Source organism: Notothenia coriiceps, unplaced genomic scaffold (assembly GCF_000735185.1).
Source record: "Notothenia coriiceps isolate Sejong01 unplaced genomic scaffold, NC01 NC01_scaffold00015802, whole genome shotgun sequence".
In the NCBI taxonomy this organism is placed as follows: domain Eukaryota; kingdom Metazoa; phylum Chordata; class Actinopteri; order Perciformes; family Nototheniidae; genus Notothenia; species Notothenia coriiceps.
Window position 1 is genome coordinate 22,201 of NW_011348503.1, and position 11,842 is coordinate 34,042.

Below are 11,842 nucleotides of genomic sequence, written 5' to 3' on the forward strand. Positions count from 1 at the left end.
GTGTTGTGTTGTGTCAGTTGTGTGTGTGTGTGTGTGTGTGTGTGTGTGTGTGTGTGTGTGTGTGTGTGTGTGTGTGTGTGTGTGTGTGTGTGTGTGTGTGTGTGTGTGTGTGTGTGTGTGTGTGTGTGTGTGTGTGTGTGTGTGTGTGTGTGTGTGTGTGTGTGTGTGTGTGTGGATCTGACATCCAGTCTCTGGAGGAATACAGCAGCACTTACCAGGTTCTCAGCGACTGTCAGTCTCACTGCATAGAGTGCTCTAAAACCTTAGTCATCTTTAGCTCAATGGTTTAATGGACCTGTGTACCGTGTGGGCTTAGGAGTCACACACTCTCATTGTGATAACCCTTGAGATTCTCATAAAGTCATACATCGATCATTAAAGCACTCATTAGGGAGGAGGATGAGGATCATAGCCTTCACAGACGTATCATCAAATCACAGTGTGCCGACGAGCACTTCATTTGCCCGACAAAAGGTCTTTATAAAAGTTCAATGAAATCATGATTTGGCTGTTTATTGTTCATCGATAGTTACTTACGGTAACTATGTGGTCAAGCCAAACATCCCTTAGAGCCAACTGTAAAGCATCTATTAGACGCATTTAAAGCTTTCTCCCTGCCAGTGTGTTCCCTCAGTGAGTGTCTCACAGTTACAGTAATATCAAATACTTTCACTAAGGGCAGTGTGAATCTGAGTCTACTGTGTTGCGCTGTATAGATGCCTCTATAGCACAGCAGCTGTTCTCTCATTTCTCTGCTTAATAATCTTCCATGTCGTACTTTTGTTACGTGAAATACTGTTTGGACAAGCGTTCAGTACGGATTCTCTGCACTTACAAATCATCAAGTTAACTGGAGAGAATTGTATTTTATAACTTGATCGTTGTGTAAAAGGTGAATATAAATGGATGATGTGAACTATGGGCTAAATATGCTAAGTGAGAGTAATTACTTTGAATGGAAGACTGTAAAACTAACTGTTAAAGGTCTCTCAGTTAAAAAGAAGTGGGCTACCTTGAAGCCAAAATCTCACAAAATCCTTCTAGTCTTTGAAGTTAGGTTTAGGTCGTTCTCGAGGCTGAAACTACAGGTTTAATCTGGGCTGTCACTGACTCAACGAAACACTCTCATATAACCTCAGCTGTCAGTCGAAAGATAACTCTTGAAATAGAGAAACATAAACAGAGGTCTGATGTCTCCTCCATCTCTCTGGGTATTCCTGTTGCTGGGGAACTTAGGGCTTTATGGCAGGGTCTTCAGTCATCTCTCCTTAACATCCCAACTTTAGAGAGGTCCCGCAGGGGGTCCTGAGCTTGGCTGTCAGACGCTGCAGAGATGCCGTTAAGTAACACTGAACACTTCCCTCCTTCCTCACAACCCGTTTGAGAAACCCTTTGACCTTAATCAACCTTTTAATCAATGACCTTGTCTGATAACGCTGCCCACACACCTCCCATTGAGCACCCCCCCCCCCCCTCTTTCTCTCTGTATTCCCTGGGTACCCTGCAGTGTCAGAAGGTTCCTGTAACGATACAGCAGTTTCCTTAAACCCCGGCCCCTCTAATAGAACAGAGTTTAGTCCCCTAATTAGCCCTTAATGCCGTGTCAATTTGAATTAAGAGGGAAGCCAGTTTTAGAGAGAAAAAGTAGACGTTCTGTGTGAAAGGAAAGTGCCTTTTAAGAAACTTCCCACAACCATTCATTAAACAGGCACAGAGGGGAGGAAGGGAGAAGAAAGCCCTCACAGGAGCCATTGACGTACAGTAATGGATTGGAAATATGAAGGCTCTGTTAAGGTAATGGCTGACTGTAGTGGCATCCTGTGGAGCAGGGAGGGAAGGAGGGAGGGAGGGAGGGAGGGAAGGGGACGCTGTATGTCAAACAGCTATGTCGCAAAACGTATTGTGTTTTTGGTACATTTCTATTTTTATTCTGGTTTGAAGGCTAACGACACACTTCCATAAGACCTAAAGAGGAACCACTTTCAGATCTGTTGAACTGACCAAGGCTTTGAAATCATTTCTCAATTTTGATTTGATAAAAAAAGGTAGGTTCAGGTTGCCTTAAAAATAAAGCAAATCCTTTGAATCAATCAAGGTGAACTTGCCATCAAACTGAGTCAGTTGTTGTAACACATCATGTGATGCAAGTGTGTGTGAAAACAAGTTAGTCCATAGTAAAGGGTGTAATTGTTGGAGTAGTTAAAAGTATCAATCAATCAATGTTTATTTATATAGCCCAATATCACAAATGTTACATTTGTCTCAGTGGACTTCACAGTTTGTACAGAATATCAGTATGACAATACGACACCCTCTGTCCTTAGACCCTCACATCGTACAAGGAAACACTTCCAGAGAAAACCCACAGTTTAAAGGGAAAAATGGGAGAAACCTCAGGGAGAGCAACAGAGGAGGGATCCCTCTCCCAGGACGGACAGACGTGCAATAGATGCCGTGTGTAAATTGAAAAGATAATACATTTGCAACATAGGTAGTCCAAATGTTTGGAAATGCATGTGTGTATAATAGGAAGATGAATCCACGAGGATATCCATCCAGGACTTATGATCCAGGATCACAGCCACGACTCAAGATCCAGGACTCGCGATCCAGGACTCGCAATCCATGACACAGGACCGCAGGATCATCCATGACTCCGGATCCCGGCGTATATAGACACCAAAAAGAAAGACATTTGGGGAAGCTGGGTTAATCGGAACATGAGAGTACACAGGTATAGACAGAGAGAAGGAAGAAGTAAGATGTCCCCCGACAAACTAAGCCTATATCAGCAAAACTAGGGGCTGAATCTAATCAGCCCTAACTATAAGCTTTATCAAAAAGGAAGGTCTTAAGCGCACTCTTAAAAACGGATGGGGTGTCTGCCGTCCGAACACAAACTGGAAGCTGATTCCACAAAAGTGGAGCTTGATAAGAAAAGGCTCTGGCTCCCATTGTACTTTTAGAGACTCTAGGAACAACCAACAACCCTGCATTCTTGGAACGCAATGCCCTAGTAGGACAGTAGGGTATAATGAGTTCTTTAAGGTAAGATGGCGCCTGCCCATTAAGGTCTTTGTAGGCGAGAAGAATAATTTTAAATTCTATCCTGTGTTCTATAGGGAGCCAGTGTAAGGCAGCCAGAACAGGAGTAATGTGGTCCCTTTTCCTAACTCTGGTTAGTACACGAGCTGCAGCATTTTGAATCAACTGAAGCGACTTGACTGACTTCTTGGTACACCCTGATAATAAGGAGTTACAATAATCCAGCCTTGAAGTAACAAATGCATGGACTAGTTTCTCAGCATCGTTTTGAGGCAAGATACGCCTGATTTTTGCAATGTTACGTAGATGGAAGTACGCGGTCCCATTCAAAGTAATGGATATGACTGAAATAATGAACAAACTGTTCATATAGTTAGCTAAAAATAATAGACTAACCATTTATCTAGATATTTAATGTTAATAAACAACTTTTATATAATAATTATGTAAAATAAAATCCAGTTTACAATCCATTCATATTTGAGTGGTTATTATTATTATTATTATTATTATTATTATTATTATTATTATACACCTTTATCAAAGATATTAAAGTATAGCTAAAATGGTAACAAACATTTTTTTTCCCCTTAAGCTGTTTTCTGGTGATTCTTCATGTGGATTCAACCTGTAGTGTTTGGTTTATGGAACATGATCAAAGAGCGATGTAAACACTGTCGTAAGTTTTGAACCCACCAAGTAACTTTCTGAGAGCTACAGCCATGTGACAGGAACTCAGCCAAAGTGTGATCCTATTGGCTCCTGTGGGAAAGTGATGCCTTGTAATATTTCTAAATGGTGAGTCACCACAGTGTTACCTTCCTAATGTTGCACCTGATACATCCTCTCTGCTCATGACACTTCCTGTCACATCGTTAAGGTGTACGAGCAATTACAGCGTCTGTGGGAGGGTGACTGGAGCTTCTATCTAAAGTTCTCACTCCCGAAACTTTAGTCCTTTTCCTGCTTAACTTTCAGCCATGTGCTGTGGAGTACAAAATATCTCATTCCTTGTTTTTCCGTGTCCATCTTTCTAGCACGGTGACGTCAGCAGTGTTCACGGTGGGAGACAACGTGGTTTCAGGGAGTGACGACCGCACTGTGAAGGTGTGGGATTTAAAGAACATGAGGTCGCCAATAGCAACCATCCGCACTGACTCAGCTGTGAACCGGTAGGTGACACGTCATATCATAACTATATAAAACAGGAATAGTCATATAATAATAATAATAATAATGCAGCTTTATTTATATATCACTTTTCAACACGTGCAGCTCAAAGCGCTTTACAAAAGGACACATCACAAGTTCAAAACAAACATCAAGAAATTTGCCTCAGATGATTTGTTAAGAACTTAAAAAAGGTACATTTGATCAGGTTAATAAACACAAGGAGGTCAAATGTATGAAAATAAAATAAATAATGGTTTCAGATAAGACACAAGACGCGACTGAGTCGATGCAACTAAAGTGAACATTTAGGCTCAACAGAAATAAAAAGATAATAGGAATAAGAATGCCATAACTCTACTAAAGGTTAAACGATTAAGAAATAAAGAAGACCAACGTAAAAAGAAATATTGCTATTAAAGCATGTTAGATAAAACAAGATCAAATCCTTTTAAGACCTATAAAATAAAAACAATATAAAGGTAGGTAAATAATAAAGACTAAAATAACTTATAATGTGGGGGGTTGCTAATGAACAGATGTGTCTATAGCTGTATATATCTATCTATCTATCTCGAATGCAGTTCAGAAGTGTGGCCCTTGTTCAAAGTGAACTTGTTTTGCCCTTTCAGGATCAGCGTGTCCGCCAACCAGAGGATCATCGCCCTGCCACACGACAATCGACAGGTCCGGTTGTTTGACATGAGCGGAGTGCGGCTGGCCAGACTCCCACGCAGCAACAGAATGGTGAGGAAGAGGGCAACACGGCCACACAGGTGTGTGTTTGTCCTATCGACAGAGTTCTAACATCATAACCGTGTGTGTGCAGGGTCACAGGCGGATGGTGTGTTGCACGGCCTGGAACGAAGAGAACCAGTCGTGCAACCTCTTCACCTGCGGCTTCGACCGGCAGGCCATCGGCTGGAACATCAACATCCCTGCCCTGCTGCAGGAGAAGTGACGCGGCTCACACACACACACACACACACACACACACACACACACACACACACACACACACACACACACACACACACACACACACACACACACACACACACACACACACACACACACACACACACACACACAGTGAAGTAGGAGGTGTACATATAGACTCTGTGGCCTGGCACATACATATTGACCCCGGGAAGCATCAGTTCAGTCGTCATGTGTTTCACAGACGAAATGCAGATGTTAACATTTGGTAAGAGCTTCCTTTGTTGTGTCACATGACTGACATGGTTCCAACATGTTAAAGTCTACGTGTGTGCGAGGCCACAGATCTCCTCCTCCTGCCCCTGTCACTTCTTTAGCATGCGATGTGAATTGTGACACGGCTAGTCTGATTATTTTTGGTTCCTGGCCTTTTCTGTTTGAAAGTATATATTTAAATCTCCAGTTGTACGCTGCTGCTCACATCACTGTTGTTTAGTTACGGTTCTTGCATGTTGATAATCTCGTTTTGCAAATGTGACTTGTAAAGAGAACAATTATAGGGCCAGGAGAGCTTGTAGAATATGATATAAAGACGTTGTGTATATACTGTATTATGTCGTGGCCTGATTAAGTGCCCCGTGGTGCAGGTGGTTGCAAGTGTCTTACAGTTATCTCCCTACAAAGGTTGGAGTTTGGCAGAGATAGCGTTGTTCTGTGAAATGTTTTTATCCTTTTAGTGAGACTTATAGATATACAGATTAGTCATCATGGAACAAAAACGTTCGTATTTAGTTTTGTCACTTGCTGGGTCAATCATTTGTCTTAAAATGTTAAGAATCTGCTGTCCTCGCTATAGATTTGAGTCCTTGCCTTTTACCTTTGATATTTTCACTTCACCACCAGCCTCCATTTTCTTTCCAGATGTTGTTAATATTAATGATGATACTGTAACTGCCTTGTTCCATGTTTACAGTAAGTTTATTTTTGCTCTATTCTGCCTCTCTGTCAGACTGCAACGAGTCCAGAGCATAGCAATAAGGGGACTCCACTTCTGTTGTTCACAAATATTTAGTAGGTCTGTGAGTGGGATGTGTTCGTAATCAAGTACTCCCAACATGTATCTGTGTCACTACTTTTAGCCATAATATGTACCTAGTGTTAGTGAGAAACGTGTTGCCGCCTCCCCAAAGTCAACTTGTTATGGTTTATTATTGTGAAGTCTTCATGGACTCTTTATCCAAATTCAGAAGCAATAACCCAGCTCCTTTATGTTTCTGGTGCTCAGAGTAGAGCTCCTCTGTCTTGTGAATCAATACGTCTGACTTAAACAAGCTCTGAATCTCACTTTGAGAACGATAAGGAAACCCTTTGTTACATGTGCAATATCCCTAAACAGGAAGTCATGCTTGAGTTTTTGATCGTTAGATGTTTAACTTATTTCCGGGCTGTAGACCCCATCAAATGATTTCTCTGTACGTGTGACTGCTGTAGATGTACAGAAGTATGCAGAACTCCCAAAGATGGCTCCAGACGTTACACTGTTTCAATCAACAATAGAGTCAGCATGGATTTTGAAGTAGCACAGACCTAAAAATGTAAAAATCTTATTGAAATACCTTACCATTGCTTTGATGCCTTATCCTCCTGAGCATCAAGCTTTTCCAAATGCTTGTTATATAACTAGTTGTAATCCACTGCAGCGTGCAGATAGGATTTTTATTTCCGTTTCATTCAGGAAACTCAATCTTGGGCCCATTGATATCAATGTCATTTTAATTTGCTGGAAGACAGGCAAGACCTGATATATTAATACCAGCTCGGAGGAAATATGATTTTGGATTGATACATTAAATTATTGTGTTACAGAATGGAAGAAGGTAAAAAAGTGGATGGGCTTTGCCTCATTGTAGCAAATCATATCCATTTCATACTTCATTATGTGATCTACTTTGCATACTTTATTGTGATGGGTACGTGCTCTCTGACACTTTCCAATAAAATGTGTGATTTACCTTTCCCAATCTCTCATGTCTCTTTTTTTAACACTGCTCCCCCTTTTATACAATTCAATAACATATATATCAGTTTGAGGATTGCACTTCATTCATACGGCTGTAAATCTGCTAGCTTGGAATAACGGTGTCTGGTATTAAAGAAACGGGAACCATAAGAGATACACATATATGAACCTGGTGCTGAAAAGGTGAATTTCCCACTGAATGATATGACACTTGTGTGTACAGCTTTCTTATCTCACTTGTTTTTTTCTTTAGGTAACTTCTGAGGCTTGTAGAGAGTGGTTGGTTTGGTCACTGTTGAATAACTGCTGTTGTGCATTCAAGCCAAGGCAGCTCAGCTTCTACACGGCCGTCTTTTATACACCAGGGGTTCAATGACGCTAAAGCAAACATTTTGGAAACGCAACATAGTGTAGTAGTACGTAAATATGCAACAACAAAAAAACGGAATAGTCGGCAAAGGTATAGTGTGTAGAAACCAGGCGTGGTATAGTATGTCGTTAAAAATGACAGAAAAGTCATAAAGCATGTTGAAAAAAAGCAACATGCTTTTTTACACACACTCATCTAAAAGTTGGTAACGGGCATAAGGGGGACCCTTATCTAAAAGGTGAAGAGGGGATGTGTCTTTTCTGAAAATGTTTGCATATTTTCGACATAAAGCTATATTATTTTTCATGAAAATGTGGACAAACCTTACCGTTTTCTTTTGCATATTTCGAAAAACTATACCATGTAGGCCTACCGGTAGTTTTTTTTGCATAATTTGAAATTCTATCAAACTTTACACTTCGTTTTTTTGCATATTTTCGACATTCATACTGTCGTTTTTTCTGAAAATGTTGACGTACTATAAATAGTCGTTTCTTCATAGTATAGCAAGGACTCCACAGAATAGTATGTCGACATTTTCATAGTAAAGCTATTACAAAATATGGAAAAACACTATATAATATTTTATGTTAAATAAAAAAAAAGCTGGACATTTTATGGTATGTTACAAATATTGTAAAAATGACATAGCATGACATGTCAAACATTTTGAAAAAAATTACATGGTATGATGAAAATATGCAAAGAAACAAGAAATGTCAAAATTATCAGAAAAACAACATATTAAAGGATGTATCAGGTAAATGTTAAACTAAATGTTTTGAACACTTCCAGGAGGTTTTGCATTGATGGAAGAAGTAGCTTATTCTGATCCTTTTCCACTTTTACGTGGTTAAAAGTTAAAATGATATATTATACTCTAAAGTAAAAGTACTGTATTGAAAATATTACTTGAATGAATGTTCATGCATTAACACTTCAGTGTACTTAAGGTATAACAAGTACTGGTTCTTCAAGAAAATGACCCAATGGCAAAGTACTTGTAGTGAGCAGCAAAGACAATTATTACCTTGAATGTGCAGCTCTCCTTGGCTTTTAGAGATTCTGGGCTCATTGTGTGTCTGTCAGGCTCAGCTCAAGTGTTTCAGTCCTCTCAGCTGCAGCAGGCTGGCTTCAGATTAAAAGCTCTAAAAACCCACTGTAGAGTTTACAAACAGGAATTTAGTAAAGCATCATCATCATCACTGAAATATTGGACTTAGATTCATCAAATGGACAAACTAGATCTAAATGAATGATAATGTTGTTCCTTAACGGCTAACTGTGCTAGCAGGTTAGCCCAATCAACTTAAAAGTTGAGTTTATGCCAATGTTGTTTTTACCACCAGTTTCTGCTGACCCCATGTGGGGGGGCTAAAGCTGGTTTGACATTTATCTCCATGTCAGAGGTTTAGTGGTCAAATGCTAATTGAATAGAACTGTAAAAGAAGCCAGAACGTTTTAGAATGACCCGTTGTAATGTAAAATATGAATATGGAGCGAGACATGTAGTCAAATAATTCAGTGAAATTAAAGTAGCCTATAAATAAAGTAGAAGGATTATACTTATAGATACATTTAAGTAAATGACAACCACATCGTTATTATGTGTGTCAGGCCTACTATAGCAAATCTGATTTCTTTCTACCTATGGATCTTTTTTAGATAACTTTGAAAATGTCTTAGAGTATAAAAGATGCTATTCCAAAAGACACGATCATCCCTGTGTACATACTGTTGGCTGAGCATACATGTTGAAATAGTGTCTCAATTACAGTCTGTGCTATGCCTTTCAGATTTCATTGAGAGACAGCATGACACTGGGGGAGAATATTCTGTGGAGCTCTCTCTCTGTCCGCTCCCATTAGATTACAGCTGGCTGGCCGTGACCAGCCACTGGAGCAAATTGTCAATTATGATGTTTATTGTAGAGCACACAGTCGAGTCCATGGCCTGAGGGGGAAGGGTGGATGCTGCTGAGGAGGCACACCTCGCCCCCCTCCTCCTCTCCTCTCCCCCTCTTCCTCGCTTCATTCTTCCTCCAGGCTAATTTGGTGGCTGGTCTGTGTGACACCTGCCACCGTGCCAAATAGAGATAACCATTTCCCCATGGATTTCTCTTGAGGGGGGGCGGGGAAGGGCCTCTTTAATATTTGTCTGGAAGCTCCTGGGGGCCAGCGCTGGCTAGACAGGTGATCCTGAAGCTGACAAAGTAGAAATGGCCTAATTTCAGTGCTAATTGTATATATTTTTTTTTTGTACTCGTAATTAGATTATTAAAATCTAGATGATCAAAAAAAACTATCCAGACAAGGTAAAATTACAAGATTGTGTGGTTTTAATCACATATACAGTACAAACATTCAATTTTTTAATCATTACTGAAGTGCAATTTACAGACCTTAGCAGCAATTCTTCATATACTTGAATTTACATGATAATTAGACATTTCAGGATCTCTTTCACATCTTTGTCAACATCTTTTATACATTTCTTTATACATATGTACATTCTTAGATACAATATTGCCATTCAGACATGCCTTTTATTGATCATTTCTCAAAATAAATCTATTTCCATGGCTTTTTTACTGCCATTATGAAACATGGTGTAGAGAAATCATGAATGTTGTTCCTCATGTTGTTTCTGAAGTTATGGAGGGAAGGCTGATGTTGACCACTCACCATATGGAAGGTTTTTATTTTTGAATGGCATCCAGACCATCATGGAACATAAATGAAATTCGTAAAAAAGAAATGGCTGAGTGAATAGGAAGCCAGATTTAGGTCAAATGTGGGTCCAGTTTTCTCTTGTGCTAGTCTGCCTGCCTGTTCCTCACACTCTGACCTCCACTGAAGGGCTCATTCTACAGTTTAGTCAGCCAGATAGTGAACACTTTGGGACAGGGAAACAACAACAGGAAAGCACCACTAGATGTCACTGTCACTACTCAGGTTTTACTGCCGGTGGCCACTTTAGATGATTCATCTAAAATCCTTGAAGAGAATACCGCAATGACAAAAACAAGTCATGATCACAATGAATATCAACACTTTGCTGGTAACATTTACACACAGTGTTGGTTACATCATATATGCTTAAACATAAAAACAGCAAAGGTGCAAATGTACATTGACCAGGGATGTCCATATTCACCTGGGTCATTTTTATCAACACATCATTTGTATTTAAGTGTGTTGAAGTTTACAAAAAACAAAACAAAAACTCAATTCGACCACTTTGCTGACAGTGAGGGTGGGGGGGGGGGGTCTGGTGTCTTACAAAACTTTTTGCCGCTTCAACTATTATCTGCTCAGGGCGGTCCTGACCACAGAGTGAAAGCACAAGTCGATCAGGTCAAGAAGGCTTCCCTAATGAGACACGACCAAAAGTCGTTTTTGTTCGATTCAAAGGGTACGGAAACCGGCCCCAGCAGGCTGGAAACTGAGGTAGGTGACGAGAGAGAGAGAGAGAGAGAGAGAGAGAGAGAGAGAGAGAGAGAGAGAGAGGAAATAACATTTGGATAAAAGAAGGAGAAAAAAGCCGTAATGGTTGCAATTATGTACCTACATTTTTCTCCTTCTACCTACCCAATGGGGTGAGGATGCAGGAAAAAAGCAGTGTATTAACCTGTCGTGTAAACCTCAGGCACGGAGGGGGAGGGGGAGGGGGGGGGTAAGCAGTGAAGAGAGGCTGATAAAGAAGAGGTGAGGGAAATAGGTCGAAGCAAACGGAAACAGGGCTAAGGGGAGACAAAAGGAGGAGGAAGTCAGGTGTCAAAGGGTGAGTTAGAGAAGGAGGACAAAGATAGAAATGAGAGAGGGAAGGTGAGGCAGGATGAAGCAAGGGTGTGTCCTCTTTTTCTCTCTCTCTCTCTCTTCTCCTATCACCCGTCACCCTGACAGGGACGGTAATTGGACGTGGACCTCTTTCTCTCTCTCTCTCTTTTCCCTCTTTCTCTGTCTCTTTCTGTCTCTCTCCCCCGTGGCTCTGCTCCTCAGCGGGAGCCTAGGGGCCCGGAAATAGCTGATGACAAGATAGCGGCTGCCTTTCATTCGGCTCAAGGTTACCCCACCCCTCCATGCCGGCTGAAGAGGGGGATGTTTAGGTGTGTGTTTGCTTAAATGTGTGCGTTTTTAAAGAGTGGCAAGTCAAAGAAAGGCTCCATCTTTCCATGACCGTTCGCTTTTCAGCCCGTCAGGTTGACCTTCCTGTTGTTTCTGTAGGGGCGGATGGGTGACACATTGAGAATGACACACACCCACCCGCACACACACACACGCACCCACCCACCCACG

General features: G+C 40.9%; 1 protein-coding gene across 3 annotated transcripts in view; it reads left to right on the plus strand.

Moving 5' to 3' along the window:
* Window positions 1–7,170, plus strand: part of wdr37 (WD repeat domain 37) — an 18,210-nt gene extending 11,040 nt beyond the window's left edge. For all 3 annotated transcript variants that reach the window (XM_010775564.1, XM_010775565.1, XM_010775566.1), the window contains 3 exons: window positions 4,083–4,217; window positions 4,848–4,962; window positions 5,045–7,170. In XM_010775564.1, coding sequence (XP_010773866.1) covers window positions 4,083–4,217; window positions 4,848–4,962; window positions 5,045–5,176 — 382 coding nt within the window. In that variant the 3' untranslated portion in view covers window positions 5,177–7,170. The remainder of the gene's footprint in view (window positions 1–4,082; window positions 4,218–4,847; window positions 4,963–5,044) is intronic.
* Window positions 7,171–11,842: the final 4,672 nt, after the last annotated feature.